Here is a 20014-nt window from a genome sequence, read left to right as displayed (position 1 = left end):
ATTTGCTGTTAAGTAGTGCATTCGTACACAGTTATAATGTCATGGAGGAACTGGAAGTCAACCTCAACCTCAGCTCAACCAACTGGTCCACAGCCACCTACATGTGAAGAGTTTTTCACTACGTAAAGTCGAATTTCTTGTAACCTGATAAATCCTAATTAAACTATATAAAAATCAAAGATAATATACAGTTTATGTTTTAATGATACCGGGTCTGTACCTCTCTCTATAAGAACAGCCCCTGATGAACCCAGTCGACCTGTTTTGGAACTGAGATCTCTGGTGCCTGCCTTTGGTCCTCCTCTCTGACTGTGTTTCTATTCTCTGACCTCTGCTTCTCTCTTGATTTGGTTCTCTGTTTTGTGAATGATTGAATTAATAACTATCTGCCCTGAGGCTGCCTACCAATATCTCCTCAAAACCTCATTGCAGGAAACAATTGTCCCTCTGTAACTTGGAAACTTATACTCTTTAAGAACACCATTTTTGGCCCCAACATTCAAACCAAATCATTCTGTTCCTAAATCTATAATTGGAATATTGTTTTATTCATTTATATCATAATAACAATATTGCTGCATTTAAAAAAGGTACAAGAGCTTCAGGTAAATTTCACATTTGTATACAAACTGAGTAATAAATATATTTAATTGGGGAAAACGTGATTTGGGACTGGAGTGTGTTCTGTGTGTAGTTTGCCAACATTAATTATTCAAAAAACAAAGACACTCAAATGAATGCTTTAAAGCTTTAATGCAAAGGGTTTAGTTCATCAAGCCAGAGTAGATGTGAACCAGCGTAAAGAACTGCATGGAGTACAATAGAGTACAATACAGGAAAGAAGTTATAACAGTGTGTTATCAGGTGAGCAGATGGGGAAGTTTCTTGTCTTAGTTTAGACGTCATCTGAGGCTTCACTGCCATGATGGATGTAGTCGTCGATGAAACGCTTATACTTGGACACCTGGCTGTAGACTCCCAATCGGCCTGGCGCACCACAGTCTTCAGGGCTCCCGTAACTCATAATGCCAACTTGTATGTAGGCACCAGCTTTAAAACACACTAGCGGGCCGCCATAATCCCCCTGTGGAGCACGACAAACACACACATACAGTGGCAAGAAAATGTACACAAACCTTTGGTAATTTTGTGGTTTTCTGCATTAATTTGCCATAAAACGTTATCTGGTATTCATTTAAGTGAAGAGTATTAACAAATATGATGAGCCTAAAATAATAACACAAATAAATGTATTGAGAACAACCATAAAAACCTCAAAGTAACTGCACAATGAAAGAATTTACAATTCGCATTTCAACTGCCTTATTAATAAAACTTACTTCACAGGCGTCCCCCTTGTTGCCCCCTGCACACAGCACATCAGAAGGCAGACCAGGATTACAATCAACAATGTTGATCTTCCTCTGCTGAAGGGTTTCTGGAGCTTTAAGTGGAACTGCATGGACACACAGACACAATACAAGTGTAGGAGGTGATATCTCTATCTATCTGCTTGGTCCAGTGCAGTTTTTAGATGTTTATTTTTTTTTTTACAGCTCTTTTTAATGGTAATGAATTCTCTGCTTCACATATGGTCCATTCAGTCCCATTTTATAACAATGTCACACAGATTTGCATGTCGTGTGCATATAGATATAAAACTCACCATCATTGTCAGTGTTCCCCCAGCCAGTGATCCAGCACTCAGACGAAGGGCTGAAGTTGTCGCTGTTGCTGGGCAGTTTCACTGCCTTAACGTCATCCGAGAGTTTCAGAGGTGTCTTCAGCTTGACCAGGGCCACATCATTGATATACCTGTTGCCCAGGTTTCGATACTCACTATGCTTCAAGACAGCATATATACCCTTAAATTGGGGAAATCCCGTTTGCAGCTCACGTGTGCCGGCCCAAACCATTGATCGACGCAAGTTAGGGTTAAGAGTGCTGGCAACAAACACACACACACATACACACATTAGTTTTTGTGCATTTATGACTGGAAAAATATTCTAAGTCACAACAGTTGGGGTGGGACATGTTATAGTCTTGTTTTACAGTTTGATTGAATACATTCTGTGCATGACACAGATAAAACACTGTGTGCTCTATGCTGGGCAGCAAAATATGGTGTAATGTGCAGAGATCTCTCAGTTCTCAGTTTAGCTGGTTAATAACACCAATCAGCAAACAAAGTCCGCTGGTGAACATGGTGGAGTGTATAACCACTAAAGAGCCAGACATTTTCCCCAGATTCAACGTTATTGTATGTTCATTTTTAAAGCATCCAACCATATTGGTTTAAGATATTAATAACACAGAGTCACTGCTTTATCTAAGCATGTTGAAACAGCATTTCAGCAACACTCACTCCGTGTTGTAAAGTGTGATAGATTAGCATGAAAATTAATTAATAGGAATTCTGAAAACTGTCACACTTACTCGTCAAAGCAGTGTGCTGCAGTTAGCACCCATTGTTTGTTGAGGATGGTGCCCCCACAGCGCCACCTGTTGACTCCATCAGAGGTGACGTTGATGTGGACCATCCATGGCCACCGGCCCTTTGGAGCATCCTGCCCTCCAATGATACCACTCCTCACCTCAGCTCCAAACAAATCTAAAAGGACAATAATGAAAGTTAATCCAGGTTATTAAAAATAAAAACATCAAGACCGTTACATTCTGCAGTGGTATCAGTCTTCTTATCACTCATCCTGACAAGAAAGCAAGTAAATGTATCAATAAAAAAATACTAGAAATAGTAATGAGAATGCGGCACTTGGTGAAGCACTTTTAAATCAAGATCAAATCTGATTGACCAATCATCACCATTAGTCAAACATCTAACAATATCATAAATACGATTTATTATAATGAAGCATTTTTTTCATGAAATTGTTCTGATTCTGGTACCACATGTTAAGCAGAAGATTCACCTCCATAAACAAACTACATAGAAATCAACACAGGACAATGTTTTCATGATGGTGTGTGTCTCTCTCACCTCCAGTGTTGTGGATCAGAACCAGCACAGAGAAGAGTTTGCAGAAAGCCATGGCTCTGACAGGTGGTAGCAGTGGATCTGCAGGGTGAAAGGAAGCAGCTACAGCTTTATATACACATCTGAGGAGATGAAATTCTCAGAAATCAGGTTTCCCTTTCCTCTCAATCACATGTACAATCATGTGCAAAAGTCAGTAACTCTCCTTTAATTACAGACCTATGTTTTTTAAAATAATAAGAAAACCATCTGCTTGTAGTTAGTATTAATCAAATGCAACACAGATGAACAACAACAACTAACTTTTTATAATGTGCCAATTTTTATTGAACAGAAATGTAGCCAAAAATGAAAAAATCTAAGCTAAGTACGTACATTTTGCTTCCATAGGACTTTATGGAGTAAGTTTCAGCCAGGTGCTGCTAACTATAAGTCCTCAATAAACTGATTATCAGCAAATGTTCAGACATCTATATAGTAAAACTGTCTGGCGAAAACCAAATGCAGTATTTCAGCAGAAACAGCTTTTAGCCACAATCAAGAACAGTAGTAGAGGGGACAATCATTTTGGCACCTTGCAGCCATTGAGTTGACCGTGAACATATCTCTAGTAGTCTTGAGGCAAATGTGAAGCCATCTGTATTACAGCTAAAGCTAGGTCAAAACTGGGTCATGCAAGATTATATTGATTTAAAGCACAACAAATATTTAAGGCACTATTCCAAAACCTCAATGAACTGAAGCAATGTTGTGAAGAAGAATGGACCAAAAATACTCTGCACAATGTCAGAGACGTATAAAGTCACACATGGAACAATTAATTCAGGTTCTGCTGGACGTGTATGCACAAGCTACTGAATTAAGGGGGACCTGCTAATGCCCACATGCTCTTTTTTCCTTTTTGGCTTAACTTTGTTAAATAAATAATGGCAATAATGAAACATAGATAGACACGTATATCTAGAGATGAAGCAGTCTAGATATACAAAGGTCATTGTGCAGAAATGTGGAGGAAATGACACAGTGAAGTGTAGCAGCTGTGGAGCAGATTGTACAATACAGTAGAGACACTTTGCAGGGCTGGAAAGAGGGACAAGAATATAAGATTAAAAACCAGGTTTTGTATGCTGAACTATTAAAGAATGTCAATGAGGATGGAACAAACAAACAAAAAACACCAACACAAATGCAAACGAAAACAAAATTAAAGACAGGCACCTTTGGAGATGTGTGTGAAAGATGTGTGAAATGTTAAATACACCACACGGTGATGATTTAATTTCAGTTAGTGATCTAGAGTTAGGTCTAAAAGTATTTGGACAATGACAGACTTTATAATTTTGCCTTTTTACACCACCGTAATGGATTTGAACAAAAATGAAGATGTGATTGAAGTGTAGACTTTCAACTTTATTTTAAGATGTTTCACTAAAATAAGGCATCTACCCTACCCATTATTTTAATGCCAAGTATCTGGACAATTCATACATATATATATATATATATATATATATATATATATATATATTGTCAACTCATTTGACATATATACTGTAAACTAAAAAGTACAACTTAATTAATAACTACAACTTAATTAATAAAAAATAAATAGACTTGGAGTGGAACAAAAGCAGCTGCTGGTAAAGGAAGTTTTTTTTAAGAATATGCAAATCAACCTAAGCTGTCAAAAGAATGTAGTGTCCACCTTGAAAACCCTTTCAATTCAGTTCAATTCAATTCTATTTTATTTGTATAGCGCCAATTCACAACTGAAGTTATCTCAAGGCACTTTACAGTGTTTAAGGTTTAAGACCTTACAGAAAATATTTAAAAAAAAAATTATAGAGAAAACCCAACAATCCCATTTGAGCAAGCTTTAGGCAACAGTGGAGAGGAAAAACTCCCTTTAGAGGAAGAAACCTCCAGCAGAACCAGGCTCATAGTGGGCGGCCATCTGCCTCGACCGGTTGGGGTGAGTGGAAAAAGAGAAGAGAGAATAGAACAGTAAATGATGTAATTCCTTGACGCTACGCACTCCGATACAGCAGGTGTCGCGATTTTACTGTCCTCTAGTAAACGAAAGGACGAAGAAGACACAGGAGCAGTAGCAGAAAGAGAAGAAGAAGAAGAAGTCGTCAAAGTTGACCATATTTAAACATGTTACAGTTGTTAATATTTAATTTGCGGCATGTATTTGTTTAGGTTTAATGAGCGTTTTTAGCATGTACGGTAGAGTATTTTAGTAGTTTAAAGTCGTTGTAACTGGAAGCAACGTTAGTCTGTGCTCGTTTGTAAACATGGAGGGAACGGCCAGCAGCGTCAACGCAGAGCCTGGTCAGCGCTCGCACCTTAACGGTGGGTCTGACACCTGTCAGTTTGTCTCCCTGAACTAATAATAATAATTATAAGAAAGTCGAATTTTACTAGTATGTCGCTAAATGTTTATTATTTATAGGTGGTTTCACACAATGGCGCAGCTGGAGTGGATTTTGGTGAGTGACCACTGCTCACTGACTTTTCTTTCTTGCAGCTAACCAGCGGACAGTGACTGTCTGTCAGTCAGTCAGTCAGTCTGTCTGTCTGTCTGTCTGTCTGTCTGCCAGTCTGTCAGTCAGTCAGTCTGTCTGTCTGTCTGTCAGTCTGTCTGTCTGTCAGTCAGTCTGTCTGTCTGTCTGTCTGTCTGTGGAGGCTGAAACGAAAATTCAAAACAGTGAAGCCCACAACTTCCTCATAGTGGTTCCTGACTGTTAGCACTTAAGTATGTCCACACAGTCACATGTTCTCTGTATGTAGGAAATGAGAAATGAACAACCCTCCTGACAGCTCTATTTATAAAGACTTAGATGTACATTTAGTCCTTTATCAGATTCCTTTATCCAAAGCAGCAAAAAGCTGTCAGACAGACAGACAGACAGACAGAAAGTCAGACATATCATAATGATAGTAAGGAAATAGTGATCAATGTGAAGAGTACACAATGAATTGTTTCTAGTGCTAACTGGTGGTCAGAAAAATACGTTTGAAATGACAGAAATGAGCTTTTTATGTATGTTATTAGCTCATGGGTCAAGCTCCAATACCTTTTGAGTACCAACTGTCAGATCAGTTGAAAATAGTGCAACAAACTGTCATGTGTTGAAAGTTAGCATTAAATACGTACCTGCAGTTAGGTACAGTTAGGTATTTGAACAGTGACAGTTTTCATCAATGTTGGTCTATATACCACCGCAACAGATTTGACATGAAACAAGTTAGAAATTATAGCCATTTTTGTACAGACTGCTAATTTTGGTGGCTCCAAAATATTTAACCAAATGAATCTCATACTTTATTAAATTGTCATTTGAAATTCTTGGTTGTAGCTCCTTTGAAATCAGTGACTGCCTGAAGTCTGGAACCCATGGATTTCTCATGTTGCTGGGTTCTTCTCTGGTGAGGCTTTGCCAGGCCGGTACTGCAGCTGTCTTCACTTGCTGCTTGTTTTCAGTGGGTTTTACATTTGAGAAGTGGATTCAAGTCAAATTAATTCAGCAATTGCAGAATATTACTGCAAACTACTGTTTGCCTTAAAAAGGTCACAATATGCTTCAAGCCATTGTCCATGTGCGCTATAAGGCATTGTCAACTTGGTTATGATCCTGTCTCATCTGTCCATAGGAGGTTGTTCTCTAAATAGATTCAAGGAGAGAGCCACATTTGTTCATTTTTGAGGTTTGCCAGTGGTTTAGATGTTGTGATAAAGCATCTGTGTTTACTCTGGTGAAATCTATTTACCTGCCTTGAAGTCTCGTTGATGTTGGCACAGTTAACTCTAACTCCTGGAAGGCAATCTGGACAACTGTTGTTTTTCTTCACCAGGCCTCTTGATGTTCCTGGGCTCCCTCCTTTTAAGATTTGCCCACCCCATGTTTTGTTTGGTCTTGAAGTTTGGACTTCTTATTGACAGAGAGCAACACTAGATTCCAAAATTAAATGCAACACTAGCTAAACTGCAACTCTGGACTTTAGATCTCCTTACTTGTACTTGAATGTAAGATGGAACAACACACACCTGGCGATAAAACAGCTGATCAGCCCACAACATTTTAGGTCTAGGAACAAAATGGCTGTAGGTCCTGTGTGGTTCATTAAATATGTTTGACCAGTTAAATTAGAGCTGACAGTCATGTTCATCATGCAATATACAGCTAAAAAACTATGTTTTTCATTTAAAATACAACATTAAGGACTGATTTTAAAGAAGTTTGATATCCAAATTAAAATAATATTTATACTGGTTAAATGTAGGTAACGGTAAAACTTTTAAAAACACAGAGATAGATGAAAGTAATCTTTTCTGAAATGTACAGTTTAGATCAACAGATATTTTGTTGTCTGATTAAAAAGGGTCTGTGGTGAGGTTGTCAGTAATTGATGCATCTGAAACTGCTTACTCTGTGTTATCTATCTCCTCTTCTCATTATCGCTTCAGGCTCCTGGGATTGTGCAACAACTTTGCCTATGTGGTAATGCTGAGTGCTGCTCATGACATCCTCAAGAAACAACAGTCAGAAAACTCTACATCTGTAAGAAGAGAAATTTGTATTAAAATATTTAGTATTAGCAAAATACTGCTAGAGCTTTAAAATCTGTTTGGATATAAAGTAGTAACACAAATAATTTACTTTTCACTTATGTGTTTTTAATTCTAGACGCTAGCCACGTTGACTGTGGATTTCCAAGGTGGCAACAGTAGCAACAGTAGCCGCTATGACTGCAATCCTGTCTCTACTGCGGTAAATGAAGATTCATATCAGGATACTGAATAACCTTAGTGTGTATGTCGACAAAGAAATGACTAGTTAGTGAGGTTTTAAAGTTGAAAAGCTTAAAAAAATAAAATGAGTAAAAAGATACTGAAGTTAATATGGTATAAAATTATTCTGGTATATATTAAAATTGATGCTAGCATCCCTGTAGTAAATACGTGATATATGATGTGATGTTGACCTAATGAAAACATCACTGCCAAAGGGTCTCCAACCTATGGACCCAAGGCAATTTGTTCCTCTGCACATTAAAGCCTTTATGCCCAGTCTCCAGTGGGTGGGTTGAGGCATAACAATCTCCACCAGAACGATTGGTCCTTAGATCCACAGGTCAATAGACTGACTCAAGCACACATGTAAGGCTACATGAACCCACCAGCTTGCTAACAGAGTAAGTCTGGAACATTGACTCAATGCTGGCTCAAAAATGGCCTCGCCCTGGGTATGACATGGTGGCACAATGTTACCATTATCATGCAAGATTTACTGTATGTTAGGAGGAACATTGTGCATTATGGGAAATATGCTAATTTGATTTCTTTATAAAAAAATAAAAATACCGTCTCCACTCTCATGTCAGTGTAGTAAATATTAAGCTGCAGGCTCAACAGGGAAACAGCTACTGAACATATTTAACATTATATATATTGTTTCCTTAATCTTTAGAAAAAACTCAAATCAAAGTTCAATTCAGTTCACACACTAAATTCAGTTAGTTTTTTTTTCCATCTCAGTTCTTCATCTCAGACTGTCTTCAGGGTTAAGATTTATCAGAATTTCTTTAGGAATAAATGAGAGTTCTGATGCTTTTCTTCTCAGGCTGTGCTATTAGCTGACATTCTCCCAACGCTCGTCATCAAGTTGTGTGCTCCCTTTGTGATACACAAAATGCCTTATGGGTAAGGATTTTAATACTACTTGTAACCATGCAAATTCCAACTCTGTATGAAAATCCTTGGTTTGGTCACCGATGTATTGGACATGCATACCATTATTTTTACCCCAGCTGTGTAACTCCAGCTGTGGGTGGCAAAAAGACCAAACATTCATATGTCATTCACCAAATATTCCCAATTTTTTTATTACCGTTAATTTAACTTGCCTTCAGTAAATTTCATCCATGGTACAAGATGTTTGCATCTACTAATGCCTCAGTGGCGTTGACACATTGTCAATAATGTCAGTGTATGCAGCCTGCATATTTTGTAGTTGTATGTAGTAGTTGGAAAGTGACTTGTAATGCAGGATCCATGCCCTATTTTCATTTTCTTTTTTCTTTTTAGTATCCGAGTGTTGTTCTGCGTCATCATGGCAGCAACAAGTTTCCTTCTTGTGTCCTTCTCATCAGCTGTGTGGATGAGTATTCTAGGTAAAGCCTCTATTTGTTACTGAGCTGAGTTACTGAAATGTGATAAGTTTAGTTTAGTTCACTTATAGTACATTCAGTTCTACATACACAGTTTTCATCATGTACACAACCACAATGGATTTACATTATAAAAATGGAGATGTCCCTTAAGTGTAGACTGTCATCTTTAATTTATGGGTTGTGTCAGCAGTTACAACCATTTTTATACACAGAGCGACAGTTTCAGAGGCTCACAAGAATTTGGACATACAAACATACTGCTAAATAAAAATTTCAGTTTTATTATTTGGTTAGATACTGAATGTCACACCTGGTGACTTTGTGTAAGGCCTATACTGCAGCTTCAGCAGACGTCAGTACCTCCTTGTTTTGGAGTTGTTTTGCCTTCAGGAAGTGAAAGTAATGCTCACTTGGATTCAGGTCAGGTGCCTCATTTGCCGATTACTTAACATTCCACTTATTTGTCTTTAAAAACTCTTGGTTTGATTTCCAAATGCTTTTCAATACATTTTGACATTTTTGTATATATATATATATATATATATATATATATATATATATATATATATATATATATATATATATATGAAAGATAAATTTTCATGCAAATCACAAGCAATTTTATACATTTCACAAACAATTTAAATAATTCAAGCCTCTATGCAAAAATGTAGATCAATCTTTTTTAAAATGATCTATTATTAGCAATTGTCAGTCCTCTGCATCAATTTCCTGGTATGACTGCAAATTCTAGTTAATCATTTTTTAAGGCTAGTTTCTTATTCGTATCTTGACCCATCAGTCCTAAGGCTAATCAGTGCTAAAATTGCGAAGAATCTTAATATTTCCTATCATGCTGTTAACTACTCCCTTCAGAGAGCAGCACAAACTGGCTCTAACAAGGACAGAAAAGGGAGTGGGAGGCAGCGATGCACAACTGTGCAAGAAGACAAATACCTGAGAGTGTGTAGTTTAAGATAAAGACACCTCACAAGTCCTTAACTGGCAGCTGGACTAAATAGTTCATGTCAAACACTAGTGTCGGCATCAACATTGATGAGGATGCTAGACTTCATTGCAGAATTGCCAAGAAAAAGCCAAATCTGAGATGGGCAAATAAACACAGACATTGGACACTGGAAGACTGGAAGAAGGTGTTGCAGACAGATGAGTCCGGGTTTGACGTCTTCAAACAGAAGAACATTTGTGAAATGCATAACATATGAAAAGATACTAGAACAGTGCTTAATACCTTCAGTCAAACATGTTGGAGGCAGTGTGATGGTTTGGGTGTTTTTTAAGAAGAAGACTTGGATAGAGTGGAAGAGACTTTGAGGAAGGAAAACTATCAAAATTGGCAGCCAGAATGCCTAAGGTCTGCTTGGCTGTAATTGCTGCAAAAGCCGTTTTTCTTATTTAGACTAATTTAATGTGTGTTTCAGTGGAAAACAATAAAATATCTAAGTGATCCCAAACTTTTGAGCAGTAGTGTATGTTATGTGTGAGCAGATAATATAAGGTATAAATGCTTTAGAATTTATTGACATTGTCATTGTCAATAAATATGAAGGGATGTTACTTTGGCAGTCATACATGAAGTGGTATAGTTCAGATTAGGAGCAGTTTCCTCAGTTTTACTCTGGTAAAATGTCTTGGTAGTTGGTTTTGTTACAGATACACCTACTGCAACAGGTGCTCTTCATTAGGGAAATAATTTATCTGTCATCTAGCACAGTTGCTTTAAAGCAGCTGGGGTGCTACTGAGTAAACAATTGGGTTCTTTTTAAATAAATGGTTGATTAGGCCTTGCCTAATGGTTTTGCTCTCTCCCTCATAGATTTATTTTGATGATTGACTCTAATAATGGTTTGGCTCTTTAGACTTTACATTGACATATAGCAACAATAAAAAAACAACAAAATCCAAATGCAAATGTCACAATTCAAATTCAGTGTAGACCATTTATCTCCTCACTTGTAAATTGACAAACAAGATCATGGAACTGCTGAGCAGCCAGTTAAGTTTAAGCCTTAAAACTGTGAGTTGTATAAAAATTCCCACACAGTTCATATAGTATTTTAGACAAAATCCTTAAAGCTCATGTTACTTTAAATTCATTGTGGCTGTGTGCAGAGCTAACATTATTAAAATGGTTATACCGTGCTGTCGGTTTTATTATTCTTGATAGTGGAACTGTTGCTTCTTTAGTATTTAGAGAGATAAACATTCAAATCCTTCGTCACTGTGTCATTTCCTGTCACCATATCTCAGTGTTCGCTGCTGCAGTTTCACAGAAATGTTGCTGCTATATATATATTTATCAGAGTTTTAAGATTGTAAGATATTTTCGAATGTCCAAACACTGAATGTGTCATTTGTCCACGTATGGTGTCCTCAAAATCCCATCAATGCAATGAAACGTCTGCTGCAATGCTCTGTACATTTGCATTTCATTGATGCAAAACTTGCAGCTACATAGCTCACATTATACCCGAGTCGATCATTTGTAGTAAGTAGTTTGAGTGAAGTGATTCTCTGGACAATGATCACACACATGCAATGGAACTGACTGCTAGTAAAACATTAATAATGGTTGTCTCCCATATGGTGTTATGTTATGTTCAGTGGTCAAGGTCTTAAGGCCTAGATCACCAGGATGCCCCTGTGATATTCAGTAGGTAGAGCAAAACTACTGAATCAGAAATGTAGCAAATAAGGATTCAAATAGAACTCATCAGGGGAGCATGTAATGATCATTTTGATTTTCTGTAAATAAAATAGCAAAAAACTAAATTGGGAAAACGGAATAAAATGTATTTCAAGATTTTACGTTAGTTTATTGTTTAATTAAGATTTTTTCAGTTTTTTATCTACGGAATGTTTGATATTAAAAGAAATTAGAGAATTAATACTTTTGTTTTTATACCAGTCTTGGGTCTAGGCGGAAAATAATGACAGAAACACTTAGCTTTACTTTACTTTTAAACTTTTACTTTAAGAACAATTCTTTATTTTTCATTTTGTAAACAGAAAATAAAAAGTGGTGATGATTCAGGTCAAAGAGGATGATGCTCTGTGTATTTGAAATCACCAATAGATAAATAAAATAATAAAAACAAGGCCAGGTTGTCTTATGCTGATTTGTCTTCTCAAGAATATGTATAAAAGAATACCAATATCCTTTTTTTCTCTTCTATTAAGCAGGACCAACCACAAGTCAAAAACAAATAAACCAGTTAAATTTGGGTTTTATAAATACAAGTCATATCCCATTTTTCAGTTAAACCATATTTCTCCTTCTGGAGTTCTAGCAGTGAAATCAAATAAACATACATGGACTAGAAATATAAAATTCTAAATATGAATCATGCACTGCTGCTCACACTAACTGCTCAGTGTTTCTCCACTTTACTCTTTGTTTGTAGGAGTGATCTTTGCCAGTATTAGCTCTGGACTGGGTGAACTGTCCTTCCTGGCGCTCACTGTCTTTTTCAGCAGGTAAACACTTTCTCTTTCATGTTTAAGCTAATGATAAAATGTTGGACTGGAAAAGGCAGCATTTAGCTTAAGTTCTATATTGTAGCTTTAGTTTAAACTAACAACTGAACTCAAAGTGATTTTAACTTACTTTAACTATTAACTTTAACTAACTCTTGCAATTATGAGTTCTCATTGTGACTTACTGTGAAGGTTTGTCATTTTTATTGTCCATGTATTTCTTTACCTGAAATGAGCTTTAATACATGTCTGCCTCAGGGATGTACTGGGTGGCTGGGGCTCTGGTACCGGTGGTGCTGGTGTTGCTGGAGCTTTCCTCTATTCAGGCCTCACCCAAGTTGGCCTGTCACCTCAGGTCACGCTTCTCATCATGCTGGTGGTCCCGTTTGTGATGTTGATCAGGTAAGAATGAAAACACAAAAAAGAAAAATGTTTAGTTTACAGAGATAGATAATCTTGACCTTTCCTACCCAAAGAGTGATGGGAAGTAGGATCAAATTTATTTTGACTCAAAAGGTCAACCTTGTCCCTGTGTATCTAAAATGTACTGTAACAGAGTTACTATGATTCACCTATCACTTGACATAAGTTTTCTCATAATTCCCAAAGGTGATGCTCTAAACTGTCAGTGTTTTTATGTACAACTGTGTCATGAGGACAATGAAACATTGGTTGATGTTTGAACCTGTTCAGCACTTTGCCAGTTTGTTTTGACTAGATGTGAAAGTAAGCCATGTGTTTAATTCACTCGATGAGACTGTGTACATACTGTATGTGTGCTTGCATATTAGGACCCATTGTGGCCCTAATATGGATGAGGCCAAACGTGGGTTTTATGTGGTTGTTGGTGTCCCGAGAGTTATAGGAGCAATTTTTCCATAAAGCGTTTCTTCCTGTTATACTGAGATCTCATTGCTGTCGTTCATCAAAGTAAATAGCCCTTTTCAATACTGATTGATTGGCCAGATGTGTTTTAAAAGCAATTGTTCCTTTGTAAACAATTAAACTATAAAATCTTTTGATTGTAGTCATTTCCACCTGCAAAGGTAAAGGTTTTGTTTGATTTTATAAAGGGGGCTAATTGTGTTTCTGGGTTTCCTTTTACATTTAGTAAATCCTTTACTAAACTTATACTAACATGTTGCAAAACACCTCTGCTTCATCTTACCAACCACCACCAGTTATTTCTTTTGGCTGAATCACCCACCATCATTACCCCAGTGGAAAAGCAGGGAGACAGAATATGCAGCTGGGGGCTCAGAGGAGAGACGACAGCTAATGGAAGGATCAGAAGAAGAAGATGAGCAGGAGAGATTAACCCCAGGTACATGTTAATCATGTAAATTACACAATTAAAATATTTTGATTGGATTTATTGGTTGCTGAGTGGAATCATCTAACAGGAAAGTTTTCTATTAGCTGCACTTGTGCAGGGCATTTATTTGGAAAGCTTAAACTAATCAGTTAGTGTGATTAAATCTCCAGAACAAGCTGACATTAGTCATTTCGCTAATCACCAGAACTTGAAATCTATTTATATAACTTTTATTTTAATCATTTGAGAAAACATACTGAGATTTAAGGTTAGATAACATCAGTGGCCTCAACTATTTTATCTTGGTTTGGTTGGAGGCTGTTGTGTGACATGCAGAGATTTGTATCAGCAATACAAGAGATAAACATTGCATTAGTTCAAATATGAAATTTACTCTTGGAGTTCAAATGCAAGTATTTTTTTCGATTTATGATAGCCATTTTCCTGCCCCCGTTCCTCTTTAGCTTGACTATTATCAACATTTAGTCTATATGGTGAATTTATTAGAAAGTTATTATGTATTTATAACATTTATTATGTTTTTTTACATTCTGCAGAATCAGACCGTTGTTTGAATCCTCCAAATGAATGTAAGTCAAATACTTAGACACATTATTGCTCTGTTCTAATATTACTAAGACACTTTAGTCGCTAAAGGCTCAACTGTGTTCACCAGCTTGTTGCCATTCTAACTTCCTGTTCATACAGATTTTTCACTGAAAACCACTCTCTCCTGTGACCAAATGTGTAAATCAGACAATAAGGTTATGGACCAGACAGCAAAACAATAATATCAAAGGACATGAAATGTTCTATGTTCCCCTGATTTGAGGGGAGCTAAAGAATAAGTCTCTTTAGGTTTATACAAATAGGCCTATTAAACATTCAAGGAACCATTTATTACTGAGAATATAAATATAAATGAACCATGAGTCATGTCACAACAGTGTCAATTGTTAATTCAGAAAACACAATCATTTCATACAATCATCTCATTGTCCACATCTTTTTCACCATCCCAACCCTGCTGATAATGTTCTTCCTCACCACTCTGACTGCAGTCAGTAGCCTAGCTTAGTGACAAGAGTGGAAATGAATAGCCTGACTGTGACAGACTGTAGTTTTGGGGGAGTTGTGAGCTGTAATGGTTTCTCAGCAGAAGTGTGTGGACTGTGTTTACTATAGTCTTTGGTGGTACCACAATACTCATACGTTTTTGGGTAAAAATAGTTGGTGTGTTGTAGATGTTTGTCAAGACATATTCTACTACAGTTTGTTACTGAATAACTGCACGGGCCATGTTGTCTTCCCCCTCATTGTAACAGTGGACAGGAGTACTGGATGTCTCACCTTCACAGAAAAACTGTGTATTATTAAAGTAAGTGTGCTCTTCACTATTCTACACACTTAAATATTTATGTAATTGTGGGATTAATCCTCTTGATTCCTGTGAGCAGGGCTTGTTGAAGTTTGTGTTTCCTCTGGGACTGGTCTACTTTGCTGAGTACTTCATCAACCAAGGTTTGGTGAGTTCTCTTGTGCCATCAGGCATGGTCCGTGTACATTTTAACCGTTTGATTTGACCACTAGATTAAAAGTCGGGGAAACAAAAAAACTGTTAGATTTCTGGTTTTTCGTTTTACTAACAAAACAAATAAACAGGAAAACTGCTTAAAATCAAAATTTTAAAAGAACCAATATATAAGTGGAATATTTGTTTTTTACATGTGGAACCCTTCTAAATTCTAACCCTGTCAGCAACAGACATGGCAAAAAAAATATAAATAATCAGAGCCAAAGGAATTTCCAGCCAAACGAACTGCAAGCCAAAGAAGTCTTCAACTAAAACTACACATTGTCACCCACTCAGCAGGCACAGCTGAGATTGGTAGGAAGGTAGTAGTTTAGGAGGTAGCTGAGCAAATTATATGAACTTAAATAGTGGACTTGCACAACTCCCTTACACAAACTGAGTGAACAGAAACAACGAACCTCCCTATACACGGGGTGACCCACTCTGCATTTCAGTTACCTATCACCCTGAGTACAAGCCAAGTCTCATACTATATTGGTTCTTTCAAAACCAGCCAGAAAATTCGATTTTAACTGTTTTCCTATTTATTTGTTTTGTTAGTAAAACAAAAAAACGTTTTTCATTTCCCCGACGTTCAATCTAGTGTTGAAACGGTTAAAACGTACATGTACCAGACTTCACATTCATCTTTATTATACATTAGGAACGATTGGTTTAGGCTGACTGGTGGAATGAGATGTATTCTTTGTGAAGCCCTTTTAAATGCAGATATTGCAGGTGATAATACTGAGCCTTGAGTAATGCAGGTGTTTCCTTTTCCAGATGGAACTTCTGTATTTCCCGAACTTTTTCCTGTCCCATGCTGAGCAGTATCGCTGGTCAGTTTATCTTACTTGTTTTCTGAAGGAATTGCTTTATTTGAATTGTCTGAGGACTTGGTTGATATTTGTGTGTGTACTCAGGTACCAGACGCTGTACCAGATTGGTGTGTTGGTGTCTCGATCCTCTCTATGCTGCGTGAAGATCAGGAAACTGTGGGTTCTGTCTTTGCTACAGGTGGGGAAGAATATGTCAGGGCTGTGATACTCAGGACTGGCCTTGAGAAAAGATACTGATGGATGATGATGAAAAAAAATGGAAACAGTGCATTCCTGAGGCACAGTGATAAGGGACAGAGAGCAAAACTGATTTGCTTGATGTACCCATATCTTCATTATAGAGATTAGCTGCACAGCCTGGTAATTTCTTATTGTTTGCCATTTGATGTCATATTCTTGTTTAGTTCAACTTTTGACCATTGACCTGTCTTTTTAGTGAAGTTAGTTTGTATCATGTATCAAAGTGCTGATTGCCAGACTCTCCGTTCAACCACCTATCCCTCTCTCACCCCCACAGGTGTTAAATGCAGTGCTGCTTCTGTTTGCAGTGCGTTACCAGTTTCTGCCCAGTGCCTGGTTGGTGTTTGTTATCATCCTCTATGAGGGTCTGCTTGGTGGAGCTGCATATGTTAACACCTTCTACTTCATCAGCATGGAGGTCAGATCAACTTTCTGTTAACGTTTTTGTTATTTGAGGTATTCATGTGTCATTAAAAGCTATGTCAAGTGCAGTCAGGTGTTCCCAAACCTGGAGTCCAATCAATGAAACAAGACAGCATGTGTGGTTCAGAGCTATTTTAAATAATACTCACGCACTCTATTAGACACTCCGGTAAAAGTTTCACTTTTACGAGGTAAAATGTTGGTTTGAAACCATTAGAAAAGTGATAATTATACTATATGCTTATTGTTGAGATTGTAGTGGAATGCCTTATATTCAGAGTTGTTTCTAATGTTTTGCTCCACTAAAATGCAAGATAAACCTCTCAATATCTTAATTTAATTCCTTTTCAGTGATTACAAAAAATAGCACTTGCATGAATGCAGTTTGCAGTAAAAACCTTTATTGTTACAATTTCAAACTGATTTTGAAACAATCTCAGAATTTATTGGTCTTCTGTTTTATATAGCATTTAATTCTGTTAACACTTTTTCAGTCCACAATAATTGTCTAGTATTTCATCCTGATTTCTCTGTTTTCCCCCACAGATGGAGGACAGACACAGGGAGTTTGCCATGGCTGCTGCCAGTGTAGGAGACAGTCTGGGAATAGCTCTGGCTGGACTCATTGCCTTCCCTGTCCACAAGTACTTTTGTAACCTGTGACCTAGCCCACACATCAACCATCAGGATGAATAACTGAGAAATGGGTGTGTTCCTTTTGAGGAGTTTTCATCTGAAATGAAGTTCCACATAAAAAAACTGAGTGTGTTCACAGCAGATTTCTGATCACTGTGAATAAGCCAAACAGAAACACGGACTAGCTTATTTTTCTTGTTCTTTCTTATCACAAACCTCTAGGCATCAACTAATGGCACTGTTTGAAACACAGGTGAGCATCTGAGATCAGAGCCCATGATAGAAGTGTTTTTTCATAAAACAGGAAGACAATGTAAAAGTAATAATAATAATCTTTTTTTATAACATGTACATTTTTTTAACAAAGTTTGTCTGAATGACAGTAATAGAGGGTCTGGTTTTCCTAATTACACATACTGTATCTTGGTGTTGTTATAGACTCACTAGCCACTTTATTAAGTACACCTCTCCAATCTAATACAATCCAGTCCAGCAGCTTGACCATAAAATCTACTTTTACAAGGATATAATTTCTTAGTATTTGTTGAAACTGTCAGAAAAGTGATTATTCTATTGTGTGTTAATTATTGAGTTGATAGTGGGTGGTGGTATTTATATAAACAAGGGGACCAATACATTAGAAACACCTCAATATAATGCACAGGGAGTGTATAGCTTGAAGAGGCTACTGCTAGCTGACATTAAATGATAACTGACCATGCACCAGAATACAAAACAGGAGGGGAAAAAACTGTTATTCTCTTGACTTCATTCATTATTATTAGAACAGCTCAGATTTGCCTGCTAGTATTAAAAAAATACCAGAGTGCAGGGGCAGTTCTAGACCCTCTTTAGGGGGGCTTAAACCTCCCTGCCTGCAATTTCAACCCCCTAAAATGATCAATTTTCAAACTATTAAAATGTATTGAAAGTATCATTTTTACTTTTTAAAATAAAAAATAACTTAGTAGCCCTTTTGTTATTTTTTTCCCTTCTCTTTGCTATTCTGCATATTCTGCCCTCCCTAAATGGGGGTGTCCAGTTTGGCAGATTGGTAAACTGTATGCCAAATGAAAGCAAAGAGTTGCTAGCTCAGGCTGTTTATTTGCTTTCCAAATGAAAACATACTAAAACGGAAACATACAAAAGAAAAGATATATAAATTAACCATATCAAAACTGACAACAAATATAAATATCTACAACAGTATGACACATTTCTCATCCTAATCAGATGACAATATAAGAGTGCCATGATGTGCTAAAAACTAGCATATTAACTCAATGCTAATACATAATGGAGTTCCCCATTAACACGCCAACGGAGATTAACATTAGTAGTGATGTTAAACAGTAGTGAGGTCTAAGCTCCCCTAAGGATGAAATCCTAGAACCGCCCCTGCCAGAGAGAACAATGTGTTTTGTTATGACTTAACATTTTATATTTTATACTGCCACAGTCAAGAAAACAGGACAGGGCTTTAATATGTCAGTTCTTCAAATCTTCTTTTTTGCACAAAGGACTTTTTCTATAATAATGAAGGTATATTTGTTGTCCTAATATATTGTGACCAGTACACACCCTGTTTTCTCCTAAACACACCAATGTGCACATTCCTACTGACATTTGACTGTATGCTGCTACAGTGTGGTATTATTGTTAAGCATGTTAAATGTCTGAATTGTTTTTTACCCAACTGGAATATGTTTCCCGGATAACTGTTGTTTTAACTAAAGTTCTAATTCCATGATTCATTCTTCATGGTGTAAAAACCTGGCCAGAGGACAGAATGAGCAATTGTCATGGAAAGTAAAACCTGTAACTAGATTTTTGTACCTTTTGCAATGAGGTATTTACTATAAAAAATATCTATTACTTTGATTGTACTGCAGTTATTTGTGGTCATTTGAAATTACATGGCATGTAGAGTATGTGTTTGTCCATGAGACACTTAATGTTAGTGTTAGTGAGTCACTCATTCCAAAACACAATATTTGTGTGCCACCTAAATATAATATTGGTCTAAAATAAAACAAAGGATTGCTGTTTTCCTGCAGGCTTGACTACCAGTAATAGTTATTTCCATTGACAGCCAAGCTGCTAATTATTTTTTCAGTCAGGTCCATCAAACAGGAAATATGGCCATTACAGCTTGCTAATGTTCAAGGTGACCTATTCACATAGTTTAACCAACAGCTGAAAACGCAACCATGTTCAGTGCAATATCATATAAAACATTAAGATTAAAATACTTTAAATAGATATTTAAAAAGGTAGATGTTGTACATGTAAAGATAAATATTATATAGATATAT

General features: G+C 36.9%; 2 protein-coding genes across 3 annotated transcripts; one reads left to right on the top strand and one right to left on the bottom strand.

Moving 5' to 3' along the window:
* Nucleotides 1–734: 734 nt before the first annotated feature.
* Nucleotides 735–3076, bottom strand: LOC113159412 (tryptase-2-like). Its single transcript, XM_026356078.1, has 5 exons — nucleotides 3002–3076; nucleotides 2440–2614; nucleotides 1667–1944; nucleotides 1341–1456; nucleotides 735–1084 (listed from the first exon to the last, which is right to left on the bottom strand). Exons 1-5 carry the CDS (start codon nucleotides 3051–3053, stop codon nucleotides 896–898), a joined length of 810 nt encoding a protein of 269 aa, XP_026211863.1. The 5' UTR covers nucleotides 3054–3076; the 3' UTR covers nucleotides 735–895.
* A 2014-nt stretch (nucleotides 3077–5090) lies between these two features.
* cln3 (CLN3 lysosomal/endosomal transmembrane protein, battenin) lies at nucleotides 5091–19580 on the top strand. Of its 2 annotated transcripts, XM_026359516.1 has the most exons (17): nucleotides 5091–5353; nucleotides 5454–5490; nucleotides 7470–7563; nucleotides 7690–7773; nucleotides 8626–8705; nucleotides 9090–9175; nucleotides 12601–12673; nucleotides 12932–13075; nucleotides 13855–13997; nucleotides 14546–14578; nucleotides 15314–15366; nucleotides 15446–15514; nucleotides 16345–16400; nucleotides 16485–16578; nucleotides 16918–17058; nucleotides 17610–17770; nucleotides 17922–19580. In XM_026359516.1, the coding sequence occupies exons 1-16, from the start codon at nucleotides 5296–5298 to the stop codon at nucleotides 17724–17726; spliced, it is 1362 nt and encodes a 453-aa protein (XP_026215301.1). In that variant the 5' UTR covers nucleotides 5091–5295; the 3' UTR covers nucleotides 17727–17770; nucleotides 17922–19580. The 2 variants fall into 2 exon arrangements, with proteins under 2 accessions (XP_026215301.1, XP_026215297.1); XM_026359512.1 differs by having other exon boundaries at nucleotides 17610–19580.
* Nucleotides 19581–20014: the final 434 nt, after the last annotated feature.

Source organism: Anabas testudineus, chromosome 8 (assembly GCF_900324465.2).
Source record: "Anabas testudineus chromosome 8, fAnaTes1.2, whole genome shotgun sequence".
Classification (NCBI taxonomy): Eukaryota; Metazoa; Chordata; class Actinopteri; order Anabantiformes; family Anabantidae; genus Anabas; species Anabas testudineus.
Note: the sequence above shows the minus strand (reverse complement) of the source record. Positions and strands in the feature narration are given on the sequence as shown.

What these genes read in the sequence shown, in the direction of transcription:
- LOC113159412 (XM_026356078.1), bottom strand. Translation starts at nt 3,053, where the DNA reads ATGGCTTTCTGCAAACTCTTCTCTGTGCTGGTTCTGATCCACAACACT. An exon ending in GGGGAACACTGACAATGATG is followed by an intron (nt 1,457 to 1,666) that starts GTGAGTTTTATA and finishes GTGTCCATGCAG; the next exon opens with TTCCACTTAAAGCTCCAGAA. An exon ending in ACAAGGGGGACGCCTGTGAA is followed by an intron (nt 1,085 to 1,340) that starts GTAAGTTTTATT and finishes CGTGCTCCACAG; the next exon opens with GGGGATTATGGCGGCCCGCT.
- cln3 (XM_026359516.1), top strand. Translation starts at nt 5,296, where the DNA reads ATGGAGGGAACGGCCAGCAGCGTCAACGCAGAGCCTGGTCAGCGCTCG. An exon ending in CCGTTTGTGATGTTGATCAG is followed by an intron (nt 13,076 to 13,854) that starts GTAAGAATGAAA and finishes AACCACCACCAG; the next exon opens with TTATTTCTTTTGGCTGAATC. An exon ending in GGGTTCTGTCTTTGCTACAG is followed by an intron (nt 16,579 to 16,917) that starts GTGGGGAAGAAT and finishes TCACCCCCACAG; the next exon opens with GTGTTAAATGCAGTGCTGCT.